General features: G+C 47.3%; 1 protein-coding gene and 1 long non-coding RNA gene across 3 annotated transcripts in view; one reads left to right on the top strand and one right to left on the bottom strand.

Annotated features, from left to right (window-relative positions):
• The window catches only part of ZDHHC19 (zinc finger DHHC-type palmitoyltransferase 19), a 46,434-nt gene extending 34,105 nt beyond the window's left edge, over positions 1 to 12,329 (bottom strand). The window contains exons 1-8 of one of the 2 annotated variants that reach the window (XM_026495673.3): positions 11,991 to 12,329; positions 11,519 to 11,640; positions 10,854 to 10,993; positions 9,859 to 10,031; positions 9,371 to 9,476; positions 3,923 to 4,008; positions 3,360 to 3,564; positions 2,434 to 2,736 (exon numbers count right to left, since the gene is read on the bottom strand). In XM_026495673.3, the coding sequence (XP_026351458.1) occupies positions 2,617 to 2,736; positions 3,360 to 3,564; positions 3,923 to 4,008; positions 9,371 to 9,476; positions 9,859 to 10,031; positions 10,854 to 10,993; positions 11,519 to 11,640; positions 11,991 to 12,136 (1,098 nt within the window). In that variant the 5' untranslated portion in view covers positions 12,137 to 12,329 and the 3' untranslated portion in view covers positions 2,434 to 2,616. Of the gene's footprint in view, positions 1 to 2,433; positions 2,737 to 3,359; positions 3,565 to 3,922; positions 4,009 to 9,370; positions 9,477 to 9,858; positions 10,787 to 10,853; positions 10,994 to 11,518; positions 11,641 to 11,990 lie in introns of those variants that run through there. The other variant, XR_008957256.1, reaches the window with a different exon arrangement.
• LOC123000864 (uncharacterized) lies at positions 9,788 to 14,191 on the top strand. The gene is made up of 3 exons (XR_006409207.3): positions 9,788 to 9,887; positions 10,452 to 10,590; positions 11,958 to 14,191. It is a non-coding gene; the product is annotated as an uncharacterized LOC123000864 (long non-coding RNA).
• Positions 14,192 to 22,563: the final 8,372 nt, after the last annotated feature.

The following is a 22,563-nucleotide window of genomic DNA, read 5'->3' as shown; positions in this document are numbered from 1 at the left end:
CCTGGCACCCTACACGGTGGGAGGTCACTCCTTGGCTCCTGTCCAGGAAAGGGAGGAATGGCAGGGCTTCTTGGGTGTGTAGAGAGCTGACCCCATAATTGGGCCCAGATAATACCCCTGCTCTTATCAGTGGGCCAAGGGCTCCAAGGGGTGTGTCTGAGAATCAAGGGCAGGTTCAGCCGAAGTGGGGAGGGGGCAGAGAGGGAAGGTGGGTGCAGGTCAGCGGAGGCCTCCAGCCTGGAAGGAAAGACTCTTTGAGGGCAGGTCCAAGGCTTAGGAGACAGGTGTGGGGGGAGTCAAAGGAAGGGACAAACTAGATCCACTTCCCCTTGAGGAGCCTGATCCAAGGGGCTTTCCTAAAGAAACCTAAATATCTCAACTTGGGAAGGATGAGAGAGACCCAGAAGCTATGTCCCAGGGCAGGAAGGGTTATGGCCACCTTTGAGAACCTGAGAAAAGTGATGTCCTTGCCCAATGGGGAAACTGAGGCCCAGGCTTTCCGTGAGATGACTCACACTTGGCTTAAGACTTGGAAGGCCCTGCCAGACAGTGGGTGAGTCCCCTGTACAGCTAGAGGCAGGGACCCAGTAAGTTCAGTCCTAAAGAGCAGCCACAGGGCCCTGAACCGGCAGAGCTGCAGAGACACAGGCAGCAGTGCAAAGCAGGACCAGGCCTCCCAGACCCTGAGGTCTGGGCTTCTTGGCCCCCTGTGGAGCTGGGACTCCAGGCAGGCACCACCTAGGTACCCAGCCAGCCCCCTGAATATCTCCCCATCCAGGCCTTGGCCCAGGTTCCTGGTTTCTCTTCCTCTCTGGTTCAGGCTCAGACCACCCTGAGGACTCCCATCTGGGAGCAGACCTGTGCCTCTCCTCACTGCTGGGCAGCCTGGGCTGAGCTGTACCCTCTGAAACCACCCAGACAGGTGACAAACACAGATTTGTACGCCACATACATACCTGGGGTTGGGGGCTCAAAAGGCCTCATGCCCTCGTCCCCTCACCAAGCAACCATGGACTGCAGGCTTCCCAGACAGACAAGTCTGCTTCGACTTTACTTGTAAATGTGGGCCCTAAGAGTCTTACACATGGCCAAGGGAGCCATTTACAACAAAGCCAAAACTAGGCTGCCTTTTTGCATGCCAGTGAGTACCCTGCACCCCTCCCAGAGCCCAAGAACCTGAGTTAAGCCGAGATGAGAGCTGAGAAAAGGCTTGAACACCGACAGGGTTTGGAATGGGGAGACCCTAAGACCAGAGCAAAGGGGACAAGAAAGTGCTGGAGTTTGTGAGGTTGAGCAAAGACATTCCTGGTGGGAGCAAGAAGGAAGGGCAGCATCGAGAGAGACTCAGCATATGGAGAACTGGAGTTATGACCTCTCCAGGCTGGGCTGACACCCGCAAAGGATGGGCTCCTGCCCACCCCACTCCCCCAGTATCAGCAAGCACACAGGCACACACCTCCACAGGACTCTGGGGTGTTCATCCTGGTGACATCCCGTGCCCTCACCTTCACCACACCCTGATTTCACCTGGGTACAAGGTGGCAGGAAGCAGTGGGGCTGGTGCCCATCCTCACCTGCTAAGGCAGCAGTTCTGACACTTCAGGGGGCAGGATCACATGGGGCACTTAACAAAAATTCAGACTGAGATTCCTGCCCTCCCCCCTCTCCGAGATTCTGAATCAGTGGTCTGGGGCCCCAGGTAATCCTGAGAAGGTGGTCCTTGGAGGAACGTCGGGGGGGGGGGGGGTCTGTTAGGTGTTGGGTGGAGAAAACAGCCATAGCCATGCTGGCTGCATTCATTGTGTGCCTACCGTGTTCCTGATGTTTGGCAAGAGCCATCTCATTTGTGCCATCATTTCTATTCCCAAAGTCACATACTGGCCTCCAGTGAGAAACTGCAGTTTGAGGGGGTTTCCTCTCGGCCCCCTTCACCCCTTTCAACCCCCAGCGGCTTGCAGACTCACAGAGCCTGGGACCCACGCTGGGGACAGGACCAGAACCAGCATGTGACTCCCCAACAGAAGAGAGTGACCAGGGTGACACCCGCTGGCAAGAAAGACTGCAGAATTGTACTGTGATGGAGAACACCCCTTGCCACCCCCCTACATCCCTCCCCCAGGGGATGAGGCAGCGTGGGCACGGCCCACTCCCAGCCTGAGGGCGGCCCAACCCACAGGGGAGGCTTCAGTGTAGTGGGGCGGGACCTGCGGGCTTGGTGAATTCCTAGGCGGCGGGCGCCCCCTGCAGCCAGACGGGGGTGCAGCAGGGCGGAGGCCGGGACTTTGCTGGGGCTGACATTCCTGGGACCGCTGGGTTTTCTCTTATATCACTGTGGTCCTTACGGTTGCCCCATTTTAAGGATGAGAGGTGTTGAGTGTCTTGCTCAAGGCCGCAGAACCAGCCAGTATGGGACCCCGGCTCCTCCCTCCCAGAGTCTTTGTCCCAGCCCCTCAGAGCCCCCCTCGCCCCCAAGTTCCCTCGCCCACAGGACAGACAGCGCAGTAGGGCCTTTATAGGAGGCAGGCAACAGGTATTTAATGGGCTTTGGTTGGGATCTCAACATTCCCACCAGGGGAGTGGGCAAGGGCAGAGCACAGACAGGCCTCCATGTGGGGCTCAGGAGATGGGGTTCAGGCGCAGGGGCTCCTGGCATCGCTGGGTGTGAAGGGGCAAGTGGCAGACAGAGCCTCGTCTGGGGCACTCCCGCAGCAGGGGCAGCATTGGGCCTGCATGGAGCTAAACACAGAGTGGAGGGATGGGGGCTCTCCCCAAGCCCCTGCCCAACAGCGCATGACCCACCAGCTGGGGAGCAAGAAACTGTCCAAGCCACCATCCCCCCAGGCAGAGCAAAGGGAGTGGGGTGGCACCACAGACTGTCACTACAGGGGCCCGGGGGGAGGGGGAGGCTGTGATTACCCACCCCCCACTTCATTCCTAACGGTCCACTTCCGTGTGTTTCATATGTTGGGCTTAGGAGTAAAAGTTGTCATTAAATAAAGAAATCCCCCCTCAGAATTATGAACCCCTTGGACTAGCCTCAATCCTAATGAATAGCTGGGGAAACATGCCCCGAAAGGGTAAGTGACTGGCCCAAAGCCAACCAGCAAGTGAGTGGTGCGGTCTTTTCCCTTCCTGTCTCCAGGGACTCCCCCCCTCCCCCCCGTGTATTCTGGGGGCCTGTGACTTTACTTCCAGCAGTCCTCAGATGTATGATCCCCCTCCCTCAAGTTCTGAGTGTTCCAGCTTCAGGGCCAGCCCAACATGCGGTGAGGGGGTTCCCCCCAACACCTGTAAAATCCACAGACCCCCTCTTCCAACACACACACACACGCACACGCACACACACGCATACTCCTCACCTCCTGGAGGGCTGAGGCCTCACCACTCCCTGGGGGACCCTTCCCTGGTTTGTAGAGACTCAGAGGTTGGGGTTGGGGGCCAGGCCCAGGCCCTGGGATGACAGGGGGACTGAGCACCGAGGGGTACGTTGGGAAGTGCAGGCTCTGCATGGGCACCCAGTCAGACCCCACCATTCTCTGCAGCCAGACAGCTTCGGCCATGTACCTGGGGAGCAACAAGTCAGGTGGGGGGGCTGTGGCCCGCCTGGCCTGGTCCCCCTCAGCTTGGGGAGCACACAGCCCAAGGCCTGGCCCTGTAAAGAGCTGGTACCAGTCTCATCCAGGCTATAGTGCCCTTGCACCCCATTCCTTGGGGCAAGAACCTTTCATGGGCAAAGGCAAGGAAGTGGGCGGGGGGGGGGGTTCCAGAGGCTCTCACAATGCCCTGGAGAAAACTTGAAAGAAAAAGAACAGGGAGTATAAGGGCCTGGGAGCTGGGCTAAGGGGCCAGGGGAGATGACCCGGCTTTATCCTGCCCCCCAGCCCCAGGGGCCACCAATTGGTCCCCTGGTCTGCCAACTCACTTGGGTCCCAGCGGTGCACAAATTGTTAAATACCAGTTGTTGGCACAGCCGTGGTCGAAGGGGTTGTATCCCTGCAGGTAGCGGCACTGGAGGGAGGCAAGGACCGGAAGAGGAACTCAGATCCAGCAACACTGGGCAGGCCACCCCTGATGCCCTCCCTGAACCATCAGCTCAGCTCAGGGCGGCAACAAGACTCCAGGGGCAGAGGAGGGAGAGTGAGCCAATCCATCCCCCCATCCACCTCTGAGTAGCTCTCTCTAGGCAACCCCTGGCACTGCACCCACTTTTCCTGCCTTCTCAGGGGTCCGCCCCCATCACCCATACCCCCTTTTGCAGTATCCTCCCCTCTTCTGTTTCCTTGGACCGCACCACATCCTCCTGCTACCTCCTTCCAGATACACTTTCAGATCTTCCTTTTTTGCTAAACTGCTCCAAAGACAGTTCCACTCCCTTCCCAACTTTCCTACTTTCCCACCTCTCATTTTTTCCAAACTTGTGTCTTCACTGAATTTCACTGTCTAGAAGGGCAGTTGCCTGGGGCCCAATCAGATTTCCCTAACATCCGGAAGTCTGCACTGAAGTTGCCGAGCACCTCTGCAGGGAAGGTCAAGCCCAAAGGTCAAGTCCTCCACTGGACACTCTTAACCGAGTTCTCCCCCTCCCCTCCCTCTACCCATCAGCCTCCCTCCCCTCCTCCTCTCCAGCACAAGCTGATTCTCACCGTGACTACAAGAGCCTTGGCTATAAAATGTCTGTCATGACCAAAAGTGGCCCAGGGCCACCTCTGCCCACCACTAGCTCCCCTATGTCCCATGTCCCTGTCATAAAGATGTTGACCTTCAACACTATTCTCCACCAAAAGGAGCCAGGACTCCATGCAGGGCAGCTGACACCTCCACGATGTCCCACCATTGCCAGAAAGCAACACTAACAACCACGATACTTTGAGTCCGGCCTACTTTAACATGTTTAAAGCATTTAAGGGAAAGTGGTATTCTATTTGCAATTTTAATTAAATGATTAGAAGAGTTTGATTACATTTACAATTAGAATTTTAAATTTAGAGAAATAAATTTTGATTGATTAGATGGATATGAAGTATACAAACACGTTGACTGTTCAACGCTTAAAGGAATGATAGATAATTGCCTAATGAACTCATTAGGACCTACTAATAAAGGGGCAGCACCTTCCTCTCCCCACAGGAGAGCCTCTCAGATGTGAACAGAATCCAACAGCTCCGAAGTTCCCTGTCATCTCACAGTGGCTCCACACCCAGCTCTCCTGCTCCAAATCCGTGCCGCGAGTGCTCTCACACGCCACAGGACAGTAACCAAAGTGGGCATCTTCTCACCCCATCTCCTGCCCAGCTCCCTGCTGCCTCTGCTCTCTGCCCTTCTTCCCTGGGGATCAGGGCATCAGGCTTTTCTCTCTCTCTCTCCCTCCCTCCCTCCCTCCCTTCTTCTCTCCCAAAGCAGTAGCAATTCCTTTGTGTATAGATTCATGTATTTGCTCATAAATATTCTGGGGCCTCAACAATGTCCTAGGCACTGCACTGGGGATTGGGGACATGCCACCACCAACAAAGCCAGGCTTAACTTTCAGACAGCTGGTGAGGGGTCAGGGCGGCACAGAGAGGGGATGAGGGGGCAGAGCAGGCAGCCGGTGCCAGGACTCCAGGGGGCAGGGAGAGTAGCAGCAGCCCTGGAAAGCAGAGAGTGGGGCCCTGAGAGGCTGCGGAAGGGCCACAGCAGGTGAATACAGCACCACGCTGCTGTGTGCGGCCTGGAAAGATGAGTCTTAGGACTGCCACTGGCCACCTGGTGAGCATGACATTAGTGTGACAGTGAGCAGAGGCCGGGCTGCTGTGGGCTGGGGAAGGGGAAGAATGATGCCAGTGAGCACAGCTAACTTGTTCCAGAAATATGCCTCTGCTGGAGGGGAGAGCGAACAGCCAGAGGGGAGGCCTGTGATGTTAAGGACTATTTGCTTTGTTTTTAAGATCAGAGAGACATGAATATGTGTAAATGATGACGGGAAGGAATGGTAACAACAGCAACATTCTATAGGGCAATTGCTTGTACCAGGCACTGTTGTATGTGTTGTACACATATTAACCCATGCTGCTCCCTTTTACAGATGGGGAAATGGAAGCACCAGGTGGCTAAGTAACAGACCCAAGATCTCCCTGCCCATAGGAAGCTGTGGTTTGAATTTATGCAGACTGGCTCTAGAGCCCTTGCTGTCAACCACCAAGCAAGTGGTCCTGGGAGATGTGGTTTGGGGATGGAGGTAGGAAGGGAATAGATGCCTGAAATGGATTTTGGAGTTAACGGGAAAGAGCCCTGAATGAATGAATCACATTCATCACAGAGTGCAGTGACTCACAGAGTGCAGGGCACATTAAGATTTCTTGACTGGAGATCATAGACTGGGAGAGCCCCATTCTGAGCAGTGGAGCAAGGATAGGCCGATGGCCTGACTGGGGGCTAGAAAAACCATGGGACGTGGGAAGGGAGAATGCTGCCCTGGAGAGGCTGAAATGATGGACTGAAGCTAGAGAGAGAAGGCATGCAGACCACAGGAGGTAATGAGTAAGGGCTAATGGGTAAGAGCAGAGGAGTCACAGGTGGGCTGGGAGCCAAACAAGGGTGGGCTGGAGTGATTGAGTGCTGACTGTAGGGATGCGAAGCAGTGAGCAGACAGGGTTCCTCTGTCCTTTCAGCTGTCTTACTGTCTCCAGCCCTCCTTCAACAATGTGGCCAACTACAGCCTTCCTAAAACAACCTTTAGTTGGGGTGCCTGGCTGGCTCAGTCAGTAGAGCATGTGACTCTTGATCTCAGAGTCTCAGGGTTGTGAGTTCAAGTCCCACATTGGGTATGGGGCCTACTTAAGAAAAACAAAACCAAACCAATATTTAGTCAAGTCACTGTCCTGCTAAAGGAATCCGATGGCAAGGTTGTTCACTTTATCACTCCTACTCAACACTCTACTGGAGATCCAAGACAGTGCAGTAGGAAGAAAAAAAGAAAGAAAGAAAGCCATCCAAGTTGGAAAGAAAGAAATAAAACTGTCCTTACTAATAGATTATATGATTTTCTATGTAGAATCAACCAAAAAAAGCTATTAGGACAAGTGAGTCCAGCAAAATTGCAAGATTTAAGACCACTAAACAAAAATCCACTGTTATTTTCTTAAAAGAATAAACAAATAGAAATGAAATTTAAAAACATATTTATAATAGCACACAAAATACTTAGAAAAGATCTAACACAATGTATGCAAGGTCTATATACTGAAAACTACAAAACACTGATGAAAGAAATCAAAGAAGTAAATAAATGAAAAGGAGCTCATGAGTTCAAAGACCCAATATTGCTAAGATACCAATTTTCCTCATCGACTTATAGGTTCAATGTAATCCAAATAAAAATCTCAGCAATCTTTTTTTTTTTTTTGCGGAAATTAAGCTGATTCTAAAAGCTATACAGCAAATCAAAGGAACTAGGATAACAACAACAACAAAAAACTCTGAAAAAGAACAAATCTGGAGAACTCACACTGTGTGATTTCAAGTCATACAAACCTACTAATCAAGACAGTGTGGTTTTGGCAAAAGAACAGGGAGTACAGAAATATACCCACAACTATTTAGTCAACTGATTTTTGACAAATGCGCAAAGGTAACTCAATGAAAGAAGGATAGTCTTTTCAACAAATCATGCCGGAACAACCCTTACGCAAAAGTAATAAATATTGACCCATACCTTGCATCATACACAAAATTTAACACAAAATGAATCATAGGCCTAAATATAAAATCTAAAACTATAAAACTTCTAGAAGAAAATACAAGAAAATCTTTGTGACCTTGGGTTAGGCAAAGCTTTCTTAATTAACAACACCAAAAGCACGGTCTATAAAAGAAAAAAACCAACAGTGCACTTCACCAAAATGTAAAACTTCTGATCTTTGGAAGACACTGTTAAAAAATTGAGATGACAAGCCACAGACTGGGAGAAAATATTTGCAAAACACATATCTGAATCCAGAGTATATAAAGAACTCATAGAACTCAATAATTTCAAAAAACCCAATTTTTTTAATAGGCAAAAGATTGTAACAGACTTTTAATCAAAGATATACAGATGGCAAGTAAGAACGTGAAAAGATGCTCAACACCACTAGTCGTTAAGAAAATGTCAGTTAAAATCACCATGAGATACCACTGCACATATTTTAGACTGACTAAAATTAAAAGACAAAAAAACAAAACAAAAAACCCCTGGCAACACCAAATGTGAGGACGCAGAGCAACTGAAATTCTCACACATTGCCCGTGGGAATGCACAACGGAAATGCAGCGATTTTGGAAGACAATTTGACGGTCTCTTATAAAGCTAAACATAGTTACCATATAACCCATATATATATACCATATAACCCCAACCATATAACCACTCCTTGTTCTTAAGTATTTACCCACAAAAAAATGAAAATGTATGTTCACGTGGCTATACACAGGGGAAACTATAGAAAACAGATCAGTGGTTGCCAGGGGCTGCAGGCAGGGAGAGAAACGGACTACAAAAGGCCATGAGGGAGTTTCTGGGGGGCGACGGAATTGTTATAAATCTTGATTATGGTGCTGGTTACAGGACCGGACTGTACGTGTGTCAAAACTCATAGAACTGCACTGAAACAGGGTGAATTTTAGCATATGTAAAAAAAGAAGGAAAAAAGAAAAGAAAGGAAATCCTCTCAAAGCTCCCAGGCTTCCCCTGAACCAAGACTCAATTCTCCACCTGACTTTCTGGGCCTTTTAATTCTGACCAATCCAAAGCAGTCCCCTTGATTTCCCACGCCACCTTCTGCTCCAATTAGCACCGTGTCCTCTCCATCCTACCCACATTCCACAGACTTGCAGGCTTCCTTGCCTCTCTGCAGGCTGAGCCCCGCACCTGCACTGCTCTCCCCCCGCCCCCCGTTTTCTGCCCGTCCAAAACCACTGAGCGCCGCGTCCGACTCTACCCGGTGGTCCTCACTGAACTTGAGTCCCTCTGTGAGCCTGTTACTCAACATGGGACAGGCCCTTTCTCGTGGCGTTCACCGCTGTCTGGCGGGTGTTACTCTGATTTCAGGTTCCGTATCGACAGAAGCGCGGGGTGTAGCCTTACTCACCTCTACGCCCATCGTTCAAAATAAAGCACACGAGGCCTAGCACACAAGTAGGCCCTCGATGCAGGGCACCCGGGAGGGAGAATCACCACCGAGCCGGTGAGACTGGAGATGCATTAGGTCTAGAAGGGCTCATGAGGCGCCTTCGAGGGAGGTCAGGTCGTCAGGGGCCAGGGAGGGGGACAAAGAGCGGAAAGGGCAGAGGTCCGGGAGGCGCAAGGTGACCACCCACTGCCCGGTATCCCGGCGCCCCGCTCAGCCTCGCGTACCTTGCCCTCGTAGGAGCGCTCGGCCGCGCTCACCGACATGGCCTGGATCAGCAGCAGCAGGAAGAGCGGCACCAGGAAGCCGGCGGCGGGTACGGCCACCAGAATGCTGCGCGCCAGCTAAGGAGCAGCGCCGCCGGACCCTCCTCCCTGGCCCAGCCCCTCGCCCGACTCCGCCCCAACAGCCCCGCCCCCAACCGGCCCCTTCCGCCCGCTCCCCGCGCTCCGCCCCCGCATACACCTCAGCCCACCTAGCTGTCCAGGCCCCGTGCCACCTTTAGCACTCCCCACCATCACCCTGCGAGATTCTCAACTCTTCGCAGTCCCTCCTAGCCCCGCCCATCTCCCTGCCCCCCCACCCCCCACACTCCCGCCCCGGCCTAGTCCTGGGGGCTCTCCCCCGCCCGCCATTAGCTCCGCCCCTGTGACTCCGCCCCCCGGCCGACTGCTGCGCTCCCCACTGCTCTCTACGTGGGTCCCCCGGCAGATACGCGATGGCTTTGTCCATGGAGAAGGGCAGGTGGGTCGTGCGCACCAGGAAGATCAGGCAGGTCACCAGCATGGCGCCAGAGTAGAGACATAAGGACAGGACCAGCAGCATGAAGAAGCGGAAGTTGCGGTGACCAATGCAGTTATTGACCCATTTGCAATGGTGGTCAAAGTCCTGGGTAAGAGGGAGGGGAGCAGACCTCAAGGATCCAACCTCTGGACCAGCTTCCATCGCCCCCAAATCTGAGGCTTTACCCACCCTTCCACTCCCGTTCCCAAAAGCCACCTGCCCTTGGCCCCTCAAACTGGCTCTCATCCCTAGGGAGAAACCCAGCCCAAAGTCCCTAATGCTGGCATTTCTGTTAGAGTACTGTTAGGTCTCTCTGGCTCACAAGGTCACATGTCAAGAGGCCTTTAGAAACAAGGCCTGCCTGGTCTTCTGGGGACACATCCCGGTGTAACCGTGGGCTGGAAATAGAATATCTCTGGGCTTCTGTTTCCTCATCCATTGACTGAGGATAATAATACCCTTGCTCAGCCAGCCTCCCAGGGTTGTGAGGACCAGATAAGACAGCACCTTTGTAAACTTTTGCAGGCTGTGCACATGAGACAGACAAGCACTCAGAGCCCAGAAGACCCTCCGGCCTGGACATGCGAAGAGGACAGGCGAAGCTTTCCAGCCAGGCCTACAGCCAGCCTGACGGCCTTGGGTAGCTAGTGTCAGCCAGCCTGGGGTAAGACGGGAGTGTCTTTCTCCCCCTGGCCTGACCAGGCCCAGCATAGGTGTGGATGCCTCTGTGCGTGCCTACACCCACACAGGCAAGGGCCAACCTCCCCGGACAGGTGCAGAGGTAGTGACCTGCGTGAGTGACCAAAAGCGGTTGGGAGTTACTGCCACTCTTGGCCTTTAGCAGTGCCGGAAGTCATTTCACGCCACTGGCCCTCGTGTGGGTGGGCAGGGGTGGGGGCAGGTGGGCAAGTCAAGAGAGGCACTCACTTCTACACAGATGTTGCACCAGGGACAGTGGTAGGTCCGGGGCGGGCGGTGGAAGCAGCACTTTTGGCACCACTGCAGGCGGAAGGCCCTGTGGTTCACCCACACCACATGCACCATCATGGGGCCCTGTTCGTTGGAGCCTGGCGTGGGAAGAGGATTGGGCAGCAGCAGGAGGCCCTTCCATCAGTTTTCTGCTCCAGGGGGTAGGGAGGCCAGCCCTATGTCATTACTGGGCTCCAGGAAGTGTGGGGAAGAGGTGGGCAAGGGTATCCCTAGTCTCCACTGAGCGAGCCTCCCAAGCACAGAGAGACTGGCATTCAGGGGGAAGGTAGGTTTCCAGCCAGAAGAGTTCTGTGAGGACTCAGCCCTTCGAAACTATGATTGATGCTTTAAAGAGTTTGTGCAGTGGGAAGGACGAAGGGAGAACTGAGTGGTTTCAAAGAGCTGGCTTCTCCCCGGCCTGCCAGGGCCCTCCCACACAAGGCAACTGGAAAACTTCCAGAAATGTGTTTTTCCACATCTCCGTGGCTTAAACAATGAGGTGCCAAAGGCAGGGCCAGGGCAAATGAGGATGTGCAGTGAAAGGGTCCTGAGGCCCAAAGAGGGGAGATGGAAGGAGCCCTTCAGGAGGGGCTGCCTGCTTCTCCCCGGGGCCAGCGCCTCACCTTGATGCAAGATGCCGGGGTCTGAGAAATTGAGTGAAACCAGACTGAAGACCGTGAGGACACAGAGGAGGCCTGTGACAAGGGGAAAGGCCCACTCCCCGTTCTGGGCCAGCCATCTGCAACTGAGACCAGAGCAGGGCTCAGCCCTGATCCAGAGTGGCCTGAAGCTCCCCCACCCATCCCCGCCGACCCAGTCCACTTGGTCAAAACCCACACACCCTGAAGCCTGCTCTAAATATCCAGCCTACTGACAGATTCTTAGCGACTCCACCAAATGTCACCTGATGTTGCCAGCCACCTGTGGCTCCCAGAGGCACCAAGCACTGTGTACCTGTGTCTTTGCACGTTCAGGTCCCTCAGCCTAGAATATCCTCCCTCCTCTCACCCCTCTTCTGCACTTCCCCTGCCTCTAAATCTGTTTTCCTTTCTGTCTCTGTAGGAAACCTGCAGCTTGTGTGGGAGGGAGACTCACGGGAATGCAAAGAAGAGGCCACTGAAAACTACCAGCAGCACTACATTGAAGGCGGCAAACAGGCTTGGGAGGATCCACGGAAGCGGGGCCTGAGGTGGGGGATGGGGCTGCTTCATGAAGGGCATGGCGTCCTTCAAGAGCGGCATGGCTGGACCTCCTGCGCTCCCAGGGGAGATCAGAGCCACTAGGCTCCCTCACCCCTGCTGGCTCCAGGAGCCCCATGGCCACAGCAGCCTCGGAAGCCACAGCCCAGGGTGGAAGGAAAGAAGTTCCAGTGTGACATCATAGAGGTTGAGAAGAATGGAGGCCAGGGGCTCTTCAGCAGAACTGTCTGCACCAACAGCAAACCCACCCGTCACCACCCCACCCCCGCCCCACACTTGTGCCAGGGATTGAGAGCTCCTGGCCCTGTGAGGTTGGCTTTGACACGACATGAGATTAGAGAAACACATGCGGAGAAGGTGGGTGATTCTAATCATCCTCTCAGGCTCCGGGCTAATCAGGGCAGACAGTGCTCATAGTTCACCCTATCTCCACTTCCTTCCTTTTTGTTCTTATAAAATTCCGCTTTCGGGGGGGGGCGGGCAGCTAAATAACTTTCCAGCTTCCCTCATTTCCAGGGTTGACTTCATGACACAATTCTGGCCGAGGAGACACAAATGGATGTCTGCTGAGGGTTTCTAGAAAAGCTTTGCCTTGTCCGTTTCTTGTGGTCTTGAGCCTAGATGTGCTGGCTGCAGGTGCTTGGACCCACGAGGCAGCATGTCGACATGCTGCACAGAGGCGTGAGGACACTGTTGAGTCAGTGCCCAGGCGTGAGCTGGCTCCCTCTGAGCTGCTTGTTATATGAGAAGATAGCTGAGTTTTCTGTCACATGCAGCCGACATTTGTCATTTGTTTTAGCTGTGGAGCATCTGAACCCCTCTGTGCTTGGAGCAGTCCCTGCACTGTACCTCTTCATGAAGGGCAAAGACCGTTCCCCAGCCCAATGCGAGCTACAACGGCCAGAAACTCAAATTCAAAGCCTCTCCTGCAGCTAGAGCATAGCCCTGTGACCCAGCGCCACCAGTTAGCTTCAGAACTGCCACCACCAACCAAGTGGGAGTCTTCTGCACATATTTGCAGAGCTCCTACGTGTTGAAGTGTAATGGCCATCTTAAATGTCACTTTAATTCCAACAGTGATTGTACTATTCTTCAACATGGATAAAATACGTAATTCCGGGGGCACCTGGGTGGCGCCGTTGGTTGACCATCTGGCTCTTGGTTCCCGCATCGGGCCCTGTGCTGAGCATGAAGTTGGCTTGGGATTCTCTCTCTCCCTCCCTCTGCCCCCTCCTGCTCATGCTCTCTCCTCCCTCTCTAAAATAAGTAAATAAATCTTTAAAAAAAAAAAAAGGAATTCCAAGAGTCCTACTTTGAATTGGACTAAATGAACTGGAACATTTTGAGAAAATTAATTTGATTAAAAACAGCAAAAGTCCCTTGTCAATGCACAATCATTGTTACTTATATTTTCTTATCTATAGAAACAGGTTTTCTTCTTGACATTCAAATTAATGGGTTAAAATCAATGTCATAAGGATACAATCTTATAAAGGGTATTTGGGTTGGCTCAGTCAAAAGAGCATGCAACTCTTGATCTCAGGGTCATGATCACGTTTGAGCCCCACCTGGGGTGTAGAGATTACTCAAATAAATAAAACATTTAAAAAAAGAATACTACCTTATAATATACTTGATTATATTTCAAATACTAAGGTTTAAAGTTTTAGACATTTTCATTTGTTATAATTTTAAAAAGTATTATGTATGTACATTTAAAATGCCTACATATTGATACATATTAAAATTAATTAATTTAGGGGGTGCTTGGGTGGATCAGTTGGTTAAGTGTCTGCCTTTCGCTCAGGTTATGATCCCAGGGTTTAGAATTGAGTCCAGCATCAGGCTTCTTGCTCAGCTTCTCCCTCTTGCTCCTGCTTCTCCCTCTCCCTCTACCACTTCCCGCTGCTTGTGCTCTCTCTTTCTCTCTCACTCTCTCTCTCAAATAAATAAATAAAATCTTTTTAAAAAATAAAAAATTAAATTAATTTTTTAATGGTATATCTACAATAGGAGAGAATTGATAGCTTGGAATAGAAATGATCTTTGCGTTAACAGTCTGTTTTCAATGTGATGCAATAAAAAGTTATTATTTGCTTTCTGCCAATTTACTGAATGGTACAGAATCATGATCTCGCCTAACCTAAATGAATAATCTCATGGGGTCTATTCATTTACATACTTTTTTGTTGTTTGGGGAATTTTATGACCATAGACAATTATAAGAAAATAAATAGAATGTTAGGAGATTCCTTGCTTCTTAAAAAAAAAACCATAAAATGCTGAATGTTTGTTACATTACCTTCTGCTATGCTATGTAAAAGACTGTTAGTCTGATTAATAATACAGCAAACACTATCACCATTTATTTCCTATCCTCCGGCACCTGTACTCTCACATAGCAACAATTCTTCTTGATGTTGCTATTTTCTGATGCTGGGGCCCAACTTCAGAAAAATAAATTTGACCTTGTGTCTTTTTGACTGCAAGGTGACACAAAGGCTTCATCTGCCCCCTCATAACCTGTGACATGGCACTGTCAAGCATGGAAGGGTGTTAACATAGAGATACAATTAACACGTTCCATATTTTCTTATGTGCTCAACAATACGGTAAGAGTTGCTTTATTTATTAGGCCCGTGTTGTGGGGTAAGCTAATAAATTTTTAAAAAGGATTTAATCTAATATCTATATAGGTAAAAGGTTATCGATATGAATAAGTTTCTCAGTAATTTGGATACTCTTGCAGATTGAGTAAAAGTACATTCAAATTCCAGTGCAAAGCCCAACATAGACTGTCAACAAATTGGCTTCTGAGAACATTTTATTCCTTGGTTTTATTTTTATTTTGTTTTTATTTTTTTAAAAGATTTTATTTATTTATTTATTTGAGAGAGAGAGTGAAAGAGAGCACAAGCGGGGGAGAGGGAGAAGCAGGAAGCCCGACTCTGGGATCATGACCTGAGCTGAAGGCAGATGCTTAACCCACTGAGCCACCCAGCTGTCCCTGTTTCTTGGTTTTAAACCCATATGTCGATTGGCAGCAATTTTGGCACACACTTTATGTAATGGATTAGTCAGTGTTTTCACTGTCTACTAATTTATTTTTTCTCCTCAAGTTAATTATCAGTTAAATCTTCACAGAATAATTATGGGGACCCATCACTTATGTACCTCACCCCAGTAGAGATTCCACTCTCCTCCATTCTGATAATGTTAGCTACTGTAACAAGTTAATGTGCCTTGTCATCCCCATACAGTTTCTCTGCTCCTTTCATTTTTGTCTGAAAGTCCCTGCTAGAAGCTGCAGACCAGAGGTCAGGTCTTTTGGAAGAAACATCAAAGAAGAACAGAAAGGGATACAGGGAATAGACACATGATTATAGACTTCCTTAGAGTAAGCTGATGTGACCACCAGAGCAGACCTCGCTGTCAGAGTCAATCCCTGGATCCCTTCCTCCAAAAACCTACTTCTCCCCCAGTGCTGTTCTTCCCAGTAATTAGGATTATCATTCACCCTATTGTACAGAGCAAACCCACTGAGTCACCTGACTCCTGTCTTTATCCCATGCCCCACATCCAATCTACCATCTCTGCCATCAAAAGAGAACCTCACAAGACCAAGCCACCACCCACTCTTGTTTGGATATTGCAATAACCTCCTAACAGACCGGGCTTCTTCTGTCCTTTAGTAGACTCTGTTCCAAATAGTAGCCAGTGCTCCTTTTAGAACTTAGATCATGGGCTCTGGTCAGAAACCCCAACTATTGCCCACCTCCCTCAAAGTCCAAAGTCCTTACCATGGCCTTCATGTCCCTCCCTGACCTGGCTCCTCTAACTTTCTGATCTCATTTCCTAACACTCAGCCCCTTGCTCAGGCACACTGGCCTCCCTGCTGTTTCCCAAACACACCTGGCACACTCCAGCCCTGGGTCCTTCACACCTGCTCTCCTGTTCCCCTGGAATTCTCTGCCACAAACACTCACAGAGTTTGCTTCCTCACCTCACCAAGTCCTTTGTTCATGTGGCACCTCTGTGCCTTCCAGATGCCTGTACATCCATGGGTTTCCTCAGAATACACTCCCCACAGTTGGATTTTAGGTCAATAAATGTGATTACTTGAAACGTCTTTTGCATCATTTGCAAGATGTTTTCCAGAGAGTTTATACATGTTTACACTACTGTTATGAGCATAACCATATTATAATACAAACACTATAATTAAATATTAACATAAAGTAATTTCTAAAATTTTATAAATGAGAAATGACATCTTGATTTTTTCATTTATATCTCCTTAAATTCCATATGAAATTAAGGAAGGAAGACTTTTCAAGATGGTGGAGGAGTAAGAGACCTTAGTTTTTCCCAGGAATCCAGCTAGGTAGCTATCAAATCATTCTGAACACCTGTGACCTCAACTGGAGATCTAAGAAAAGAATGCTTCAATTCTACAAATAGAAAAGCGACCACTTTCTGGAAGGTAGGAGAATGACAAGATGGAAAACCTCACCTTAAAAAGGAGAACAAGAGGCAGTACTGACTGCCAGGGGCCTAATAAGTGTGGATATAAGTAAGATGTCACAACTAGCGTTCAGAATAACAATTATAAAGATACTAGCTGGGCTTGAAAAAACCATGAAGACACTAGAGAATCCCTTTCTGGAGAAGTAAAATAACTAAAATCTAATCAAGTCAAAATCAAAATAGCTATTAATAAGATGCAATTAAAAATGGAGGCTCTAACTGCTAGGATAAATGAAGCTGAAGAAATAATCAGTGATATAGAAGACAAAATGATGGATAATAAACTGAAAAAAAGATAACTACTGGATCATGAGGGAAGAATTCGAAAGATAAGTGATTCCATAAAGCGAAACAATATAGAATAATTGGGATCCCAGAAGAAGAGGAAAGGTGGGGCTGGGGGCCAGAAGGTATATTGGAGCAAATTATAGCTGAGAACTTCCTTAATCTGGGGAAGGAAACAGGCATTCAAGTCCAAGAGGCACAGAGAAACTCCCTCAAAATCAATAAAAGTAGGTCAACACCTCGACATATAATAGTGAAGCTTGCAAATTTCAGAGACAAAGAGAAAATCCTAAAAGTAGCTCAGAACAAGAGGTCCATAAACTACAAGGGTAGAAACATTAGACTGGCAGAAGACCTATCCACAGAGACCTGGTAAGCCAGAAAGGACTGGCATGATATATTCAGGGTGCTAAATGAGAAAAATATGCAGCCGAAGAAATTTTATCCAGCTAGGATGTCATTCAAAATAGAAGGAGATATAAAAAGCTTCCAGGACAAACAGAAGCTAAAAGAATTTGTGATTACTAAACCAGCCCTGCAAGAAATATTAAAGGGGATCCTTTAAGTGAGGAGAGAGCCCAAAAGTAACATAGACTAGAAAGGAACAGAGACAATATACAGAAACAGTGACTTTACAATTAATACAGTCACTAAATTCATATCTTTCAGTAGTTACTCTGAATGTAAATGGGCTAAATGCCCCCAATCAGAAGACACAGGGTATCAGATTGGATAAAAAAGCAAGACCCATCAATATGCTGTCTACAACTCATTTTAGACCCAAAGACACCTCCAGATTGAAAGTGAGGGAGGTGGAAAACCACTTATCATGCTAACAGACATCAAAAGAAAGCTGGGGTAGCAATCCTTATATCAGACAAATTAGATTTTAAACCAAAGTTTGTAATAAGAGATAATTAAAGGGTCTATCCAACAAGATCTAACAATTGTAAATATTTATGCCCTTAACTTGGGAGCAGCCAATTATATAAACCAATTAATAACAAAATTAAAGAAACACATTGATAATAATATAATAATAGTAGGGGAATTTAACACCCCACTCAATGCAATGGACAAATCATCTAAGCAGAAGATCAACAAGGAAACAAAGGCTTTGAATGACACACTGGACCAGATGGACTTCACAGATATATTCAAAGCTTTCTACCCTAAAGCACCAGAATATACATTGTTCTCGAGTGCACATGGAACATTCTCCAGAATAGATCACATACTGGGTTACAAATCAGGTCTCAACTGGTATCAAAAGATTGGGATCATTCCTTGCATACTTTCAGACCACAATGCTTTGACACTTGAACTCAGTCACAAGAGGAATTTTGGAAAGAACTCAAAACATATGGAGGTTAAAGAGCATCCTACTAGAGAATGAATGGGTCAACCAGGAAATTAAAGGAAATTTTTAAAAAATAATGGAAACAAATAAAAATGAAAACACAACTGTTCAAAACCTTTGGGATGTAGTAAAGGAGATCCTAAGAGAGAAATGTATAGCAATACAAGCCTTTCTTAAGAAACAAGAAAGGTCTCAAATACACAACCTAAACTTACACTTAAAGGAGATGGAGAAAGAACAGCAAATGAAGCCTAAACCCAGCATAAGAGAATTAATAAAGATTAGGGGGAAAAAATCAATGAAATAGAAATGAAAAGAACAGTAGAACAGATCAATGAAACTAGGCATTTGTTCTTTGAAAGAATTAATAAGATTGAAAAACCCCTGACCAGACTTACCAAAAAGAAAAGAGAAAGGACCCAAATAAGTAAAATCATGAATGACACAGGAAAGATCAGAACCAACACCAAAGAAATACAAACAATTATAAGAACATATTATGAGCAACTATATGCCAACAGATTAGGCAATCTGGAAGAAATGGGCGCATTCCTAGAAATGTATAAGCTACAAAAACTGAAACAGGAAGAAATAGAAAACCTGAACAGACCCATAACCAGCAGGGAAATTGAAGCAGTAATCAAAAGTCTCCCAACAATCAAGAGTCCAGGGCCAGATGGCTTCCCAGGGGAATTCTACAAACATTTAAAGAAGAACGAATACCTATTCTTCTGAAGCTGTTCCAAAAGATAGAAATCGAAGGGAAACTTCCAACCCCTTCTATGAGGTCAGCATTACCTTGACCCCAAAACCAGACAAAGACCCCACCAAAAAGGAGAATTACAGATCAATATCCCTGATGAACATGGATGGGAAAATTCTCACAAGATACTAGCCAATAGGATCCAACAGTACATTAAAAGGATTATTCACCATGACCACGTGGGATTTACTTCCAGGCTACAAGAGTGGTTCGACATCTGCAAATAAATGTGATACATCATATTAATAAAAGAAAGGACAAGAACCATATGATCCTCTCAATAGATGCAGAAAAAGCGTTTGACAAAGTATAGCATCCTTTCTGAATTAAAACTCTCCACAGCATAGGGATAGAGGGAACATACCTCAATATCATAAAATCCATTTACGAAAAGTGGAACATAATTCTCAATGTGGAAAAACTAAAGTCAGGAACATGGCAGAGATGTCCAGTCTCACCACTGCTCTTCAACATAGTCCTAGAAGTCCTAGCCTCAGCAATCAGACAATAAAAAGAAATAAAGGCATCTGAATCGGCAAGGAAGTCAAACGCTCACTTTTTGCAGATGACTTGATACTCTATGTGGAAAACCCAAAAGACTCCACCCCAAAACTGCTAGAACTCATACAGGAATTCAGCAAAGTGTCAGGATATAAAATCAATGCACAGAAATCCGTTGCATTTCTATACACCAACAATGAGACAGAAAAAGAGAAATTAAGGAGTAATTTACAATTACACCCAAAATCATCAGATACCTAGGAATAAACTTAACCAAAGAGGAAAAAAATCTGTACTCAGAAAACTATAGAACACTTATGAAAGAAATTGAGGAAGACACAAAGAAATGGAAAAACATTCCATGCTCGTGGATTAGAAGAACAAATATTGTTAAAATGTCTATGCTACTACCTAGTGCAATCTACACATTCAGGGCAATCCCTATCAAAATACCATCAACTTTTGGGGGGCCTGGGTGACTCAGTTAAGTGTCTGCCTTCAGCTCAGTTCATGAACCCAAGGTCCTGGGATCGAGCCCTGCGTCAGACTCCCTGCTCAGGGAGCATTATATATATATATATATATATATATATATAAAATGGACGACTACTCAGCCATCAAAAAAATGAAATCTTGCCATGTGCAATGACGTGGTTGGAACTAGAGGGTATTATGTTAAGCAAAATAAGTCAGAGAAAAACAATTATCATATGATCTCACTGATATTTGGAATTTAAAAACAAAACAGGAGCATAAGGGAAGGGAGGGAAAAATAAAACAAGATGAAATCAGAGAGGGAGACAAACCATAAGAGACTCGTAACCATAGGAAACAAACTGAGTGTTGCTGGAGGGGAGGGGGTGGGAGGGTGGGGTAACTGGGTGATGGGCATTAAGGAGGGCATGTGATGTAATGAGCACTGGGTGTTATATAAGACTGATGAATCACTGACCTCTACCTCTGAAACTAATGATACACTATATGTTAATTAATCAATTATTATTTTTTTTAAATTAAGTATTCTGGGGCGCCTGGGTGGCTCAGTGGTTAAGCGTCTGCCTTCAGCTCAGGGCATGATCCTGGAGTCCTGGGATCGAGCCCCACATCAGGCTCCTCCCCTGGGAGCCTGCTTCTTCCTCTCCCACTCGCCCTGCCTGTGTTCTGTCTCTCGCTGGTGGTCTCTCTCTGTCAAATAAATAAATAAAATCTTAAAAAATAATAATAAAAATAATAAAATAAAATTAAGTATTCTATATACCTAGAGGTCATTTTCTTGTAGTTGCTTTGTGAATTGCCCTTTTACATTTTGGCTTGCTCACATCTCAATGTGGAAGTGTTGGGGTATTTTTCTCTTTTTTCTTGTGTGATAAACATACATAACATAAATTTTACTATTTTAACCACTTTTTAGTGTCCAGTTCTGTAGCATTCAGTAAATTCACCATGTTGTGCAACCGTCACCACCGTCCACTTCAGGCCTTTTTTCATCATCCCAAACAGAAACTACCCACTAAACAGTAACTCCTCACTACTTCCCCTCCCTCAGCGTCCGGTAACCACTGTTCTACATTCTGACTATTCTAGGGACCTCATGTAAGTGGAATCACACAGTATCTGTCCTTTTACATCTGGCTTCTTCCCCTCAGCATAATGTCCTCAGGTTCAGCATTGGCCTTTAGCAGTCCTGAAAGTTGATATGTTCTGACTTCTTTACATATGCTAAGATATGTGGGTGCACTGTGAGGGGCCTCTCAGACTCCCCTCAGGAATGAAGAACTTATCCCCCAGCTGCTAGAAGACAGCCTCAGCTTGGGGGAGTGCCTCCCCTCACAAAAATTACCTCACCAAGGTCCCACGTCCTTCCGTAGCAGTTTGCGTCCAAGGAGTGATGAACATGAAGTAGAAAGGCCCAGACACTTTGCCCCAGTGCAGGAGTTCTGAAGGGCTATCCAGCCCCTTTGTGACCTCCAGGTTGGCTGAGGCTGTTGTTGGGCCCTTTACCACAGATTGACTTCTCTACTCAAACCCGCTTCCTTTCCTTCACTTTTACAGGCATTGATTGAAAATGATTCCCTAACAAGCATCCTGCATGCTGATCTCAAGAGTCTGTTGCAAATTTTTTGTTTTATTTATTTATTGAATATAGCACCACATATTTTGATGTTGGTGGTTTTAGAATCCAGGGGGCTTTTTGCATTCTTAGTTGTCATTATCTGAATTCCTAAATTACGATGCTATGTAGTATACAAAAAGCATAACACAAAAATGTTAACTAATGAATAAGAACCGAGGCCCCACTCAAGCATCACCTTTCATTCAAATTATCATGTTCCTTTTCCTCAACGGCAATGCAAAACAATGCCAACTGCAGGTACAATGACAATTTATTACAAAATGAGATTTAAAATCTGGCAAAGCAGCAGAATTTTATGATGTTGATAGAAGTGATATTGGAATACCATTTAAATCACCCAAAAAGTCATCAACCGATAAGAAGCTAGTCTGAAACAGCTAAAAGTTGAAGAAGGGAAAATCAACAAGGTTGACAACCTAATAGGCTCTTAAAAAAAAAAAAAAGGCCTATAGCTTCATTGTTAAATTCTGACATGAAAAAATGAACACCAGTCCTCCTCAAACTCTTTCAAGACATAGAAGAGGAGGGACGCCTGGGTGGCTCAGTCAGTTAAGTGTCTGCCTTCTGCTCAGGTCATGATTCCAGGGTCCTGGGATCCAGCCCCACATCAGGATCCCTGGTCAGCAGAGAGTCTGCTTCTCCCTCTGCCCCTCCCCCCCCCCCCCCGCTCATGCTCTCTCTTGCAAAAATAAATAAATAAAATCTTAAAAAAAAAAAAGGCATCCACACTCCATTTGCAGATGACACAATTTTGTATATAGTTAACCTTAAAGAATACACACACACACACACACACACACACAATCAGAGATAGTAAATGAGTTCAGGAAAAATAGCAGCATTATTCATAACAGCCAAAAATGGAAACAACCAAATGCCCATAACTGAGGAACGGATAG

Source organism: Ursus arctos, unplaced genomic scaffold, assembly GCF_023065955.2.
Source record: "Ursus arctos isolate Adak ecotype North America unplaced genomic scaffold, UrsArc2.0 scaffold_4, whole genome shotgun sequence".
Taxonomy (NCBI): domain Eukaryota; kingdom Metazoa; phylum Chordata; class Mammalia; order Carnivora; family Ursidae; genus Ursus; species Ursus arctos.
Note: the sequence above shows the minus strand (reverse complement) of the source record. Positions and strands in the feature narration are given on the sequence as shown.